Source organism: Salvelinus namaycush, chromosome 8, assembly GCF_016432855.1.
Source record: "Salvelinus namaycush isolate Seneca chromosome 8, SaNama_1.0, whole genome shotgun sequence".
Classification (NCBI taxonomy): Eukaryota; Metazoa; Chordata; class Actinopteri; order Salmoniformes; family Salmonidae; genus Salvelinus; species Salvelinus namaycush.
The window spans coordinates 1,436,119-1,450,727 of NC_052314.1; the positions used below are offsets into that span (position 1 = coordinate 1,436,119).

At 43.9% G+C, this 14,609-nt stretch overlaps 1 protein-coding gene across 3 annotated transcripts; it reads right to left on the reverse strand.

The window, feature by feature from the left end:
• Window positions 1-117: 117 nt before the first annotated feature.
• On the reverse strand, window positions 118-11,887 carry LOC120052269 (acidic leucine-rich nuclear phosphoprotein 32 family member B-like). 3 transcript variants are annotated; one of them, XM_038999087.1, is made up of 7 exons: window positions 11,728-11,887; window positions 7,583-7,732; window positions 7,183-7,305; window positions 1,120-1,297; window positions 701-780; window positions 536-584; window positions 118-431 (listed from the first exon to the last, which is right to left on the reverse strand). In XM_038999087.1, exons 1-7 carry the CDS (start codon window positions 11,794-11,796, stop codon window positions 376-378), a joined length of 705 nt encoding a protein of 234 aa, XP_038855015.1. In that variant the 5' UTR covers window positions 11,797-11,887; the 3' UTR covers window positions 118-375. The 3 variants fall into 3 exon arrangements, with proteins under 3 accessions (XP_038855015.1, XP_038855014.1, XP_038855013.1); XM_038999086.1 differs by having other exon boundaries at window positions 118-428; window positions 683-780; XM_038999085.1 differs by having other exon boundaries at window positions 683-780.
• Window positions 11,888-14,609: the final 2,722 nt, after the last annotated feature.

Here is a 14,609-nt window from a genome sequence, read left to right on the forward strand (position 1 = left end):
TGTTCAACCCGCTACCATCTAGAAGGCGAAGACAGTACAGGTGCATCAAAGCTGGGAACGAGAGACTGAAAAACAGCTTCTATCTCCAGACCATCAGACTGTTAACCCAGTCACCAATAGCTGGCCTCCGCCCAGTACCCTGCCCTGAACTTAGTCACTGTTACTAGCCGGCTACCACCCGGTGCATACTCAACCCTGCACCTTAGAGACTTCTGCCGTATATACATAGTCTTTGAACACTGGTCACTTTAATAAGGTTTACATACAGTTTTACCCACTTCATATGTATATCCTGTATTCTAGTCAAGGCTCATCCTATGTAACTACTATTGGAGAGGGAAGGGGTTGGTAACTCTATGCTTTCGGTTTTTGCTCTTAATCGTCGTCGTCAGGCTCTCGCTTTCTCTTCTCTCCTTGGACAGCCTTGACTTCTGGGAGAAATGGGAAAGGCTTATTATACTATACGATACTGTACTTAGTAAAGTATCCAAACGTGAAACAGGAGCTTGTGACAAAAAGTATGAGAATTACATACCATCTTCATCGTTGTCCTCATCATCATCATCAATGCCAAGGTCTTCCTCCTGGAGAGAAGTGACAGAGCAGGTCAGCATCCACAGAGCTCTCAAACCATATCCCACATTAAACTATTGGGTCACAAACAAACCAAAAAAGGTTTTACCTCCTTATCGCCACTGACCTCATCCTCCTCTCCTACTACTCCCTCCTCTTCATCACCGTCCTCCTCGTCAAAGTGTTCCTTTCCATCCTCATTCCCTTCTAAATAAAAAAAATAAAAAAAATATATCACATCCATTGTCAGTTACAGATACATGCTGACAAACCCTACAAATACACAGTAGAATTCCCTTGAAAAACACCCACGATATACTAATATGGATTGTAATATATAATATGCCATTTAGTAGATGCTTTTATTCAAAGCTACTTAGTCATGCAAGCATACATTTTATGTGTACGGGTGGTCCCGGGAATCAAACCCACTATCCTAACTTTGCAAGCGCCATGATCTACCGACTGAGCTACAGAACACCCCCATTCCACTCACATCTGCACTTCCTCGTATTCCCTCAACAAGAAAACTAAATGGCTGCCCACCCTCATCGTCGTCACCGTTCACCTCTCCGTCCGAGTCGGGTGCCTCTCGGTCCTCCACGTCGTACCCGTCCAGGTAGGTAAGCTGAGGGAGCAGCTTGAACACACTCTCCCTGTAGTCATTCAGGTTGGTCACCTCACAGTTGAACAGGTTCAGAGACTTCAGGCTGTCCAGCTTTTTCTGTGGGACCAAATGGGTTAATGGGATTTAGGGGGTGAACAACACAGCCCGAATAAATCTCTCATTAGATTTTATAGCAGAGTGCCACATCAAATTGGTCACATACACATATTTAGCAGATGTTGTTGCGGGTGTAGCGAAATGCTTGTGTTCCTAGCGCCAACAGTGCAGTAGTATCTAACAATTCATAACAATACACAAGTCTAAAAGTAAAAGAATGGAATTAAGAAATATATAAATATTAGGACGAGCAATGTCGGAGTGGCATTGACTAAAATACAGTCAAATGGAATACAATATATACACACACACACGAGATGAGGAAAGCAGTATGTAAACATTATTAAAGTGACTAGAGTTCCATTATTATAGTGGTCAGTGATTTCATGTCTATGTATATAGGGCAGCAGCCTCTAAGGTGCAGGGTTGAGTAACCGGGTGGTAGCCGGCTAGTGATGGCCTTGAGATAGAAGCTGTTTTTCAGTCTCTCGGTCCCAGCTTTGATGCACCTATACTGACCTTGCCTTCTTGATGATAGTGGGGTGAATGGGCTGTGGCTCAGGTGGTTGATGTCCTTGATTATCTTTTTTGCATTGGGCAAACCGCACCACCCTCTGAAGAGCCCTGCGGTTGCGGTCATTGCAGTTGCTGTACCAGGCGGTGATACAGCCCGACAGGATGCTCTCAATTGTGCATCTGTAAAAGTTTGTGGGGGTCTTTGGGGCCAAGCTGAATTTCTTTAGCCTCCTGAGGTTGAAGAGGCGCTGTTGCGCCTTCTTCCCCACACTGTCTTTGTGGGTGAACCATTTCAGATTGTCAGTGATGTGTACACCGAGGAACTTGAAGCTTTCCACCTTCTCCACTGCGGTCCCGTTGATGAAGATAGAGGGAGCACGCTCCTGCTGTTTCCTGAGGTCAATGATCAGCTCTTTTGTTTTGTTGAGGAAGAGGTTATTTTCTTGGCACCACTCCGCCAGGGCCCTCACCTCCTCCCTGTAGGCTGTCTTGTCATTGTTGGTAATCAGGCCTACTACTGTTGTGTCATCTGCAAACTTGATGATTGAGTTGGAGGCATGTGTGGCCACGCAGTCGTGGGTGAACTGGGAGTACAGGAGGGGACTGAGCACGCACACTTGTGGGTCCCCAGTGTTGAGGATCTGCGAAGTGGAGATGATATTTCCTGCCCGTCAGGAAGTCCAGGACCCAGTTGCACAAGGCAGGGTTCAGACCCAGGGCCCCGAGCTTAATGATGAGCTTGGAGGGTAGTAAGGTGTTGAAGACTGAGCTATAGTCAATGAACAGCATTCAGACGTAGGTATTCCTCTTGTCCAGATGGGATAGGGTAGTGTGCAGTGCAATGGTGATTGCATTGTTTGTGGATCTATTGGGGCAGTAATCAATTTGAAGTGGGTCTAGGGCAGGCCTGGGCAATTCTTTTCCATGGAGGGCGACAGAATATATTTTTGCCATCGTGGGCCAGAATCATATTACAGGATTATACATCATGTGTATGACTGTGTTGACAGATATATTACTGTAAATCACATCCAGATATGCTACTTATTTTACTTTAACATGCACATAAATAACCCACATCCATGTTCTCCTTTTGGTAGGTATTTTCATTATTAAACATGCAATTAACTATATGGAGGGAAAAGTACATTGTGCATTCAGCACCACGAACAGAACTCTTGTTAACAGGTATGCACAAAAACAAAGTTAGAGCTCAACATTACATTTAAACTACTCAGTGTAAGCAGTGAAGTCAGGTATAGTTTCTGACGTCGCTATGTGCAGGATTGCTGAGAAGTGGGAGTCAGTAAGAGATGATCCGTGTCTTGACTTGTTATATTTCGTCACAGAAAATGTCTGTTCACATACATAGGTTGACCTACACATCTTCTGAGCATGACTCCTAATCTTTGGAAGGTTTTGTTTGAGACATGCATAGAACCTCGTCAGTGACATTGGAGAACTATTCAAAACAATCACTGCATCAGACTGAAGATCGATAAGCTCAAGTTGCAGGTCAGTGGGAGCGTTATCCACATTGAAGGTGAAAGGAGAGGAGACCAACAGCATGTCATTTTCTAACATTTTGAAATCCTCAAAACGACGAGAAAACTCACCGTTCAAAGCATGCAGCAGCGATGTATACTTCTCCCGCTGGTCATCTGATAGGGAACAGACTAGTAGTGTCAGAAGGTGGGTGAGATTGTTGGCTTCTACTTGGCGGGTCAGGAGGAGTCATTTTCCCTTGAAGGTTTTGACCAGGCTGTACATCTGATGTGCAAAAAGGCCCTTCCCTTGTAGTTTTGAATTCAGTTCATCCATGAGGGCCATGATGTCCACGGTGAAGGCAAAATCAGCCAACCATTCTTTATCTTGCATTTGAGGGAAATCCACATATTTTCATTTCATTTACAAAAACTCAGCAATCTCCGATTTCAGGTCCCTTTTAAGCACCTTCCCCAAACTCAGCCATCTCACATTTGTGTGGTAGGGGAGATCTGCATGACCCTTCCAACAGTGAGACAAACTGCCTGTGGTTTAAACATTTTGCTCTTATGAAGTTTACCACTTTAGTGACTGTATCCACAATATAGCAGCGTAGCCTAGTGGTTAGAGCGTTGGACTAGTAACCGAAAGGTCGCAAGATCGAATCCCCGAGCTGACAAGGTACAAATCTGTCGTTCTGCCCCTGAACAATGTAGTTAACCCACTAGGCCGTCATTGAAAATAAGAATTTGTTCTTAACTGACTTGCCTAGTAAAATAAAGAGCTAATTTTCAAATTTCAGAACACATTTACAGAGCACCTCCTGATGAATAATGCAATGCAGGGAAACAATTTTCTGATCTGGGTTCAGCTCAGCTAAATTGGTCTTGTATCCTTTTCAAAAGGCCAATGTTTTCTCCCGTCAAGTTTGGGCACCCATCAGTGGTCACACTGGATAACTTTCCAAAACGCAGTCCCAGCTTTGCCACACACTTATTAACCTCCCCAATAAATCTTTCCCTGTGGTTGTGCACTTCATTGATTGCACTGAAGCAAGCTCCTCTCTAGTCTGGGGTTATGTCTCGTAAGAGTATCAACGACTGCGCCGTGTCACATGCATCACTGCTCTCATCCAGGGCCAAGGAGAAATAGGTGAAATCCTTTACCCTGTCTTTCAACTGTTCCATATTCTCTGTGATGTCCTCAACACGCCGTGTCACTGTTTGTCTTGACAGGGAAACATTTTCCAACAGCTCTTTCTTGTCAAGGCAAAGTATTGCTGCAGAGTCAATCAAACATTCTTTAATGAATTCGCCCTCAGCGAATGGCTTGCCATGTTTAGCGATTTTGTGGGACAGTACATAGCTAGCTCTCGCAATCCCATAATTTGCTGAATGCAGTTTTGTGAAAAGTCTTTGCTGCTTTTGCAACTGAGAAAGCAACTCTTTCGATGCACTTGTCCGCTGCTCAGAAGACATATTCCTATATTTCTCTGCATGCTTCGTCTAGAAGTGTCAGAACAAGTTGTAGTCATTCAAGACAGCGATCCTCTCTTTGCACACAGCTTTCCCTAATACCTCAAAGAAATATTTCAATGTCCACTCTTGCTGGAACACCCTACATTCATTGTCTACTTTCCTTTTCTTTGAAAAACTAATTTTTGCGCAATTTCTAGCTAGCTACTATTTGTAACTGTGACGTGTGTGTCAGCCTGTCAATCACTGTTTGTCCTCGTGCAGTTGTTATTTATACATGCCTTCAAAAATAAATGTCCCACAAGCGGTGGGAGTTAAATCTTTACACAAAGGCTTTTAATTTGAATAACAAATACGTTTTTCAAAACTTTACTATCGCAAATTCTTTGTGATCTGAACATGATTCCGCGGGACGTATTGAATCAGGTCGCGGGCCGCATACGGGCCTCGGGCCGGCCTTTGCCCAGGCCTGGTCTAGGGTGTCAGGTAGAAGTGATATGATCCTTAACCAGCCTCTCAAAGCACTTCATGATGACAGAAGTGAGTTCTACGGGTCGATAGTCATTTAGTTGTTACCTTCGCTTTCTTGGGTACAGGAACAATGGTGGACATCTTGAAGCAAGTGGGGACAGCAGACTGGGATAGGGAGAGATTGAATATGTCCGTAAACACTCCAGCCAGCTCCTAGGACGCAGCTAGGGATGCCGTCTGGGCCGGCAACCTTGCGAGGTTTAACGCGCTTAAATGTCTTACTCACGTCGGCCACGGAGAAGGAGAGCTCACAGTCCTTGGGAGCGGGCCACGTCAGTGGCACTGTGTTATCCTCAAAGCGGGCGAAGGTAGTGTTCAGCTTGTCGGGGAGCAAGACGTCAGTGTCCGAAGTGGGTGGTTTTTCTTTTGTAATCCGTGATTGTCTGTAGACCCTGCCACATACGGCTCATGTCTGAGCCGTTGAATTGCGACTCCACTTTGTCGCTGTACTGATGTTTTGCCTGTTTGATTGCCTTACGGAGGGAATAACTACACTGTTTGTATTTGACCATATTCCCAATCACCTTGCCATGGTTAAATTCAGTGGTTTGCGCTTTCAGTTTTGCGCGAATGCTGACATCTATTACTAGTTAGGGTAGGTTTAAATAGTCACCGCGGGAACATCCCCTATACACTTAATGATGAACTCAGCCACCGTGTCTGTGTATACGTCAAATGTTATTCTCAGAGGCTACCCGGAACATATCCTAGTCCGCGTGATCAAAACAATCTTGAAGCGTGGATTCTGATTGGTCAAACCAGCATTGAATAGACCTTAAAGCAGGTACTTCCTGTTTGAGTTTCTGCCTCTAGGAAGGAAGGAGCAAAATGGAGTCGTGATCTGATTTGCCGAAGGGAGGGCCTTGTAGGCATCTCGAAAGTGCGAGTAGCAGTGGTCTAGTGTTGTTCCTAAGCAAGTACTACAGTCAATGTGTTGATAGAACTTTGGTACCGATTTGCTCAAATTTGCTTTGTTAAAATCCCCAGCTACAATAAATGCGGCCTCAGGATATGTGGTTTCCAATTTGTGGTATCGGCTTGAGGGGGAATATACACGGCTGTGACTAACCGAAGAGAATTCTCTTGGGAGGTAATACAGTCGGCATTTGATTGTGAGGTATTCTAGGTCGGGTGAATAAGAGGACTTGAGTGTCTGTATGTTATCACAAACACACCATGAGTAGTTAATCATGAAACATACACCATCGACTTTCTTCTTCCCGGAGAGTTCTTTATTCCTGTCTGCACGATGAACTGAGAACCCAGCTGGCAGTATGGACGGGGACTGTATATCCCAAGAGAGCCATGATTCTGTGAAACAGAGTATGTTACAGTCCCTGATGTCTCTCTGGAAGGAGATCCTCACCCTGAGCTCGTCTACTTTATTGTCCAGAGACTTAACATTAGAGAGTAATATTCAGAAGCGGTGGATGGTGTGTACGCCTCATGAGTCGGACTAGAAGTCCACTCCGAATACCTCTTCTCCGCCGGCGGTGTCTTGGAGCAGCCTCTGGGATAAATTAAATTGCCCTGGGGGGTACGAACAAAGGATCAAATTTGGGAAAGTCGTATTCCTGGTCGTAATGCTGGTGAGTGACCGCTGCTCTGATATCCAAAAGTTATTTCAGGCTGTATGTAATAACACAAAAAAACTTTCTGGGCTAATAACAAAATACTGCAAAGTTGCTTAGGAGCTAGAAGCAGAGCTGCCGTGTCTGTCGGCACTAACTTTACTAACATAAGGAAACAAACATCACACTGCCAACTAGGTCTATGGTCAAAACTCTATATGGGGAATAGTGTCATTTGAGGCATAGCCTGAGACAATGAGATGGTGTCGCACTGTATTGTGCTCTACCGGGAGTTTGGTGTACCTACCAAAGGTTCCAATGTGCTGATGTCTTTCAGTTTGTTCCCACTTAGATTTAGATGTGTGAGGTTGGGGAGTTTCTCTGCTAGCACGTCAAGGCCACCAGAGATTCTGTTGTCACTGAGTTCCAACTGCAACATAATGTGAAGATAGTCACTTCTGTCCAAAAACACCCAAGCAAGTAACAGCCTTTCAGAAAATAATGACTACATCCCAAATGGAACCCTATTCCTTACATAGAGGACTACTTTAGACCAGGGCCCTCAAAGGTAGTGCATTATACAAGTGCCATTAGGAACATAGTCAATGGATTTTTCTACCCCCCCTCCCCAACAACACAAATGTGTAAAAAAAAATTGCTGTAAATGTCAGTGTACGCTTGTGTCAATTTCAAAAGCAAAACTTTACCTTTTTGAGTTTCTCAAGTCTGGGAAGGTTGGTGACTGAGATTAAACCAACGTTTATCAAACTGAGGAATTCCAGATTGACAAATTCTTCTGTGAGGCCTTCGATTTTTCCTTCATTTGAGCTACAGTTATCCAGGACAAGTTCCCGTACCTGTAAGGATAAAAAAAGAAATATATATATCATTTAAAAAGACTGCACTACAAAACACTCAAAACTGAGAATGCACACATTCAAATGTAATTTTATGCATATATAATAATTTGGTGGGTGCTTACATTTGTCCTATTTTACACATATTAGTGTGTATTAATACAAATGTATGAATTGGCAAAACTTTTTTTGCATATCCCACTCGCCCCAAGACATCCTTGGAGAGTGGGGTCACGGCCAAGGCCTGCCATTATCAATGGCGACCGTGGAGCAATTGGGGTTAAGTGCCTTGCTCAAGGGCACAGCCACATATTTTTCCCTTTGTCGGCTCGAGGATTCAAACTAGCGACCTTTGGGTTACTGGCCCAATGCTCTAACAGCTAGGCTACCTGCCACCCTGTACACAAAAGCGTTGTGGAAAACATGTTTAGAATGGTCACATTTTGGCAACTATAACTTGCTGCATGAATACTTGTATTTTTTTTTATTTGAATCCATAGCAAAGTTTGAATCTAAACTTCATGATGAAAAAAAAGGTTAATACACAAAATATGGACTTCAATGATGTGTGTGGTTATTATTCCTCTGACAGTTTTCCTGACTTTTGTATGAATACTTGCAACTCAGTTCGTAGCTACAAAATGTTACATCACGTCTGATATTCAGGGTCAGTCGTTGCTCAATCAAAAGCTTGATAAGAAGGTTGAAGAAAGTTAACGTTGAATATCAAAGATCATGATTTGCACACTAACAAAGTGAAACATTGATAAGGCTGTCGAGTGGAGTCATCAATAAAGGTATTTGGTTGCATGATGTTTTATGTCGAGGCACCGCGGTTGTTTCTTTAAACCAGCTGCCACGAGGAAGAACCGCACAATACAGTTCTACCTTCACTTGCCCGCTGTTCAGTCACTAATGACACATGCAATGCTTTTTGCTAGCACTCAATTTATGGGCTTTATTGGCATGGGAAACATGTTGACATTGCCAAAGCAAGTAAAATAAATAAACAAAAGATATTAACAATATAAAATGAACAGTAAACATTACACTCACAAAAGACATTTCAAACGTCATATTATGGCTATATACAGTGTTGTAGCAGTGATGTGAAAATAGTTAAAGTACAAAAGGGAAAATAAACATAAATATGGGTTGTATTTACAATGGTGTTTGTTCTTCACTGGTTGCCCTTTTCTTGTGGCAACAGGTCATAAATCGTGTAACTTTGATGGCACACTGTGGTATTTCACCCAATAGATATGGGAGTTTTTAAAATGTATTTTACCTTGATTTAACCAGGCAGGCCAGTTAAGATCATGTTCTCATTTAAAACTGCGACCTGGCCAAAATAAAACAAAGCAGTGCAACAAAAACAACAACACAGTTACACATAGGATAAACAAACGTACAGTCAATAACACAATAGAAAATCTGTATACAGTGAGTGCAAATGAAGTAAGGACGTAAGGCAATAAATAGCCCATAGTGGCAAAATAATGACAATTTAGCAATTAACACTGGAGTGATAGATGTGCAGATGAGGATGTGTTAGTGGAAATACTGGTGTGCAAAAAAAAAAAAAAAATATGGGGAATAGGTGGGTAGTTGGATGGGCCATTTACAGATGGGCTGTGTACAGCTGCGGTGATCGGTACGCTGCTCTGACAGCCGATGCTTGAAGTTAGTGAGGGAGATATAAGTCTCCAACTTCAGTGATTTTTGCAATTCGTTCCAGTTATTGGCAGCAGAGAACTGGAAGGAGAGGCGGCCAAAGTAGGTGTTGGCTTTGGGGATGACCAGTGAAATATACCTGCTGGAGCGCATACTACGGGTGGGTGTTGCTATGGTGACCAGTGAGCTGACATAAGGCGGAGCTTTACCTAGCATAGACTTATAGATGACCTGGAGCCAGTGGGTTTGGCGACGGATATGTAGTGAGGGCCAGCCAACGAGAGCATACAGGTCGCAGTGGTGGGTAGTAAATGGGGCTTTGGTGACAAAACGGATGACACTGTGATAAGACTACATACATCCAGTTTGCTGAGTAGTGTTGGAAGCTAATTTGTAAATGACATCGCCGAAGTCAAGGATCAGCAGGATAGTCCGTTTTACGAGGGTATGTTTGGCAGCATGAGTGAGGGATGCTTTGTTGCGAAATAGGAAGCCGATTCCAGATTTAATTTTGGATTGGCGATGCTTACTAGGAGTCTGGAAGGAGAGTTTACCATCTAGCAGGACACCTAGGTATTTATAGTTGTCCACATATTCTAAATCAGGACCGTCCAGAGTAGTGACGCTAGGCGGGCGGGATTTTAAATAAATCAAAATAGCAAACAATGTAATTGTTTGAATTCAGGTGTTTGACATGATTGATGGGTGACTAGGTGCATTCTTGTCAAATAAATATGATTATTTATTCATGATTATGGCTACATTCTGCAATGACTTAATCTGGCTTTGAATCTGCAACAGAACATGTCAACAACTTAGTTCTGAATTGCTTTAATACAGCAGTGCATTCTGACACCGTCCATGAATTGAATATCACCTTGTTCATATAGTTGGCAGAAATTAAGGGATTAAATAAAGGATCTCCACCAGCTGAATGATATGTTGCTAATATCATGTAGGTAGGTAGCTAGCTAGCTGTATAGCTTCTGAATACTAGCCTAGTATTCAGGCACATTATAAATATGACTGCCACTAGGAGTATACTGTACAAGACATGACCAAGTGCATAAATAAGATAAATATTAGAATATGAAACAGTACATTTAAATGTTAAATACATATTTTTGGGGGATCAAGGTAGCTAGTTGACAGCCAGTGGTATAAGTAAAAATACTTTAAAGTACGACTTTAGAAAAAAAAATGGGGGGGGGGGGGGTATCTGTACTTTACTACTTATATTTTGGATAAATTTTACTCCACTACATTCCTAAATAAAATGTACGTTTTATTCCAATACATTTTCCCTGACAGGCAAATGCTCAGGCAGGACAACAATATATGGTCCAATTCACACACCTATCAAATATAACACCTCATCCTTACTGCCTATGATATGGCAGACCCACTAAACACAAATAGTGCGTTTGTAAAGGATGTCAATGTTGGCGTGCCCGTCTCTCCGTTAAATTAAAATAAATAGAAAATCGTGTCTTCTTGTTTGCTTAACATAAGGAATTTGATGCATAGTATTTACTTTTACTTAGCCAATTATGCCTATTTAGTACTTTTTCCCACCACTGTGTACACAAGTTTGTCGCTACACCCGCAATAACATCTGCTAAACATGTATGTGACCAATACAATTGGATTTGATTTAAAACCAGATACTTTTACTCAAGCAGTATTTTACTGGGTGACTTTCACTTGACTCGTTTTTTAATAAGGTAACTTTACTTTTACTCAAGTATGACCTAAGTACTTTTTACACCACTGCTGACATCAAACGTGTCTCCTGGAGATCACAGCCAGAGGATGCGGTAAAGAGGTCAATCAACCCAACCAAAACAAACAATGGTATTGCCATGGAAACGCGTGAGCGAAAGGGCGGTGAAGGAAAACCCCGAATATCATCGTCCCCCAGCAAAATTAGCCTATATTTTGGATATTATTTGTGTATTTCACACTATACTGTATGTTGAGGTAAAACTTGGAGTATAATGCTTGTATGGATGTCAACCCCAACACATGCATTACAGTTAAAAACGACTGACAACCACCGATTTCTGTATACTAACTACGCTACCCAGTTTATAGGAAAGGGAGTTAGAATTTGGCAGTCACTTCTAAACCTGAAAAGGGGCAACTTCTAAATGTTATGCAGCGAAAACAACCAACTATATTAAAATCGGACTTAACCACATGGTGGGCCAGTTACAATAAATAAATCATGACGACTTTCCACTTAGTTAGAGCAGATTTGTTGAATGTGCGCCAATCTGGTCAATGACAATAGAACAGTCTACATTCCAATGCCTCCTTACCGTATCTACACAGGCGATGTTTTCCCACTCCTCATTTGCACGACGTGGTCGTCTGCTGCTATAGCCCATCCGTGACAAGGATCGACGAGTTGTGCGTTCCGAGATGCCGTTCTGCGCCCCACTGTTGTACTGCGCCGTTATTTGTCTGTTTGTGGCCCGCCTGTTAGCTTGCACGATTCTTTCCATTCTCATTCTACCCCTCTCATCAACGAGCTGTTTTCGCCCACACGACTGCCGCTGACTGGATGTTTTTTGTTTGTCGCACCATTCTCGGTAAACCCTAGAAACTGTCGTGCGTGAAAAGCCCAGGAGGGCGGCCGTTTCTGAGATACTTGATCCGGCGCGCCTGGCACCTACGATCATACCACGCTCAAAGTCCCTTAGGTCACTCGTTTTACCCATTCTAACGTTCAATCGAACAGTATAACTGGTTGCGTGCCTGCCTGTCTGTCTGCTTTATATAGCAGGCCACGTGACTCACTGTCTGTAGGAGCGATCCATTTTCGGGAATGGGGTGCTGTAACCAGTGTTTGACTTGGGCTGGAGCTGTCTACTTCTTCTTCGATGGAGTTTAAAGGTTTAACGGCGGTTGGCATCCAAAGTTAATGGTGCATTACCGCCACCAGCTGGACGGAGTATTAAATAAGAAACTATAAAAGCATTCCGGTGTTGGGCCGAAAAGCCCCCCTGACAGAATTCTCCACCCCCTCTTCGCGTGAACGCGCACGCTCTCAATTCTTCATTGCTGCGACTTGCTTGAACGCGCACGCACTCAATTCTTCATTGCTGCGACTTGCTTGCTAGTTGAGATTTCTGATCACGTTCGGCTCCGTTTCATTACATTTTTTATGCCGGTATGGAATAAACAAACGTACAGTCAATAACACAATAGAAAAATCCATATGCAGTGTATGCAAATGTATTAAGATTAGGGAGGTAAGGCAATAAATAGGCAATAGTAGTGAAATAATTACAATTTAGCAATTAAACACTGGCGTGATAGATGTGCAGAATATGAATGTGCAAGTAGAGATACTGGTGTGCAAAGGAGCAAAAAAATAAATAACAATATTGGGATGAGGTAGTTGGGTGGGCTGTTTACAGATGGGCTGTGTACAGGTGCAATGATCGGTAAGCTGCTCTGACAGCTGATGCTTAAAGTTAGTGAGGGAGATATAAGACTCCAGCTTCAGTGATTTTTGCAATTCGTTCCAGCCATTGGCAGCAGAGAACTGGAAGGAGAGGCGGCCAAAGAAGGAGTTGGCTTTGGGGGTGACCAGTGAAATATACCTGCTGGAGCGCATAGTACGGGTGGGTGCTGCTATGGTGACCAGTGAGCTGAGATAAGGCAGGGCTTTACCTAGCAAAGACTTATAGATGACCTGGAGCCAGTGGGTTTGGCAACGAATATGAGGCGAGGGCCAGCCAACGAAAGCATACAGGTCGCAGTGGTGGGTAGTATATGGGGCTTTGGTGATAAAACGGATGGCACTGTGATAGACTACATCCAATTTGCTGAGTAGAGTGTTGGAGGCTATTTTGTAAATGACATTGCCCAAGTCAAGGATCGGTAGGATAGTCAGTTTTACGAGGGTATGTTTTGCAGCATGAGTGAAGGATGCTTTGTTGCGAAATAGGAAGCTGATTCTAGATTTAATTTTGGATTGGAGATGCTTAATGTGAGTCTGGAAGGAGAGTTTACAGTCTAACCAGACACCTAGGTATTTGTAGTTGCCCACATATTCTAAGTCAGAACCGTCCAGAGTATCACTGTTAACCCTCGCAAGGCTGCAGGCCCAGACGGCATTCCCAGCCGCGTCCTCAGAGCATGCGCAGACCAGCTGGCTGGTGTGTTTACGGACATATTCAATCAATCCTTATCCCAGTCTGCTGTTCCCACATGCTTCAAGAGGGCCACCATCGTTCCTGTTCCCAAGAAAGCTAAGGTAACTGAGCTAAACGACTACCGCCCCGTAGCACTCACTTCCGTCATCATGAAGTGCTTTGAGAGACTAGTCAAGGACCATATCACCTCCACCCTACCGGACACCCTAGACCCACTCCAATTTGCTTACCGACCCAATAGGTCCACAGACGACGCAATCGCAACCACACTGCACACTGCCCTAACCCATCTGGACAAGAGGAATACCTATGTGAGAATGCTGTTCATCGACTACAGCTCAGCATTTAACACCATAGTACCCTCCAAACTCGTCATCAAGCTCGAGACCCTGGGTCTCGACCCCGCCCTGTGCAACTGGGTTCTGGACTTCCTGACGGGCCGCCCCCAGGTGGTGAGGGTAGGTAACAACATCTCCACCCCGCTGATCCTCAACACTGGGGCCCCACAAGGGTGCGTTCTGAGCCCTCTCCTGTACTCCCTGTTCACCCACGACTGCATGGCCATGCACGCCTCCAACTCAATCATCAAGTTTGCGGACGACACTACAGTGGTAGGCTTGATTACCAACAACGACGAGACGGCCTACAGGGAGGAGGTGAGGGCCCTCGGAGTGTGGTGTCAGGAAAATAACCTCACACTCAACGTCAACAAAACAAAGGAGATGATTGTGGACTTCAGGAAACAGCAGAGGGAGCACCCCCCTATCCACATCGACGGGACAGTAGTGGAGAAGGTGGAAAGTTTTAAGTTCCTCGGTGTACACATCACGGACAAACTGAATTGGTCCACCCACACAGACAGCGTTTTGAAGAAGGCACAGCAGCGCCTCTTCTACCTCAGGAGGCTGAAGAAATTCGGCTTGTCACCAAAAGCACTCACAAACTTCTACAGATGCACAATCGAGAGCATCCTGTCGGGCTGTATCACCGCCTGGTACGGCAACTGCTCCGCCCACAACCGTAAGGCTCTCCAGAGG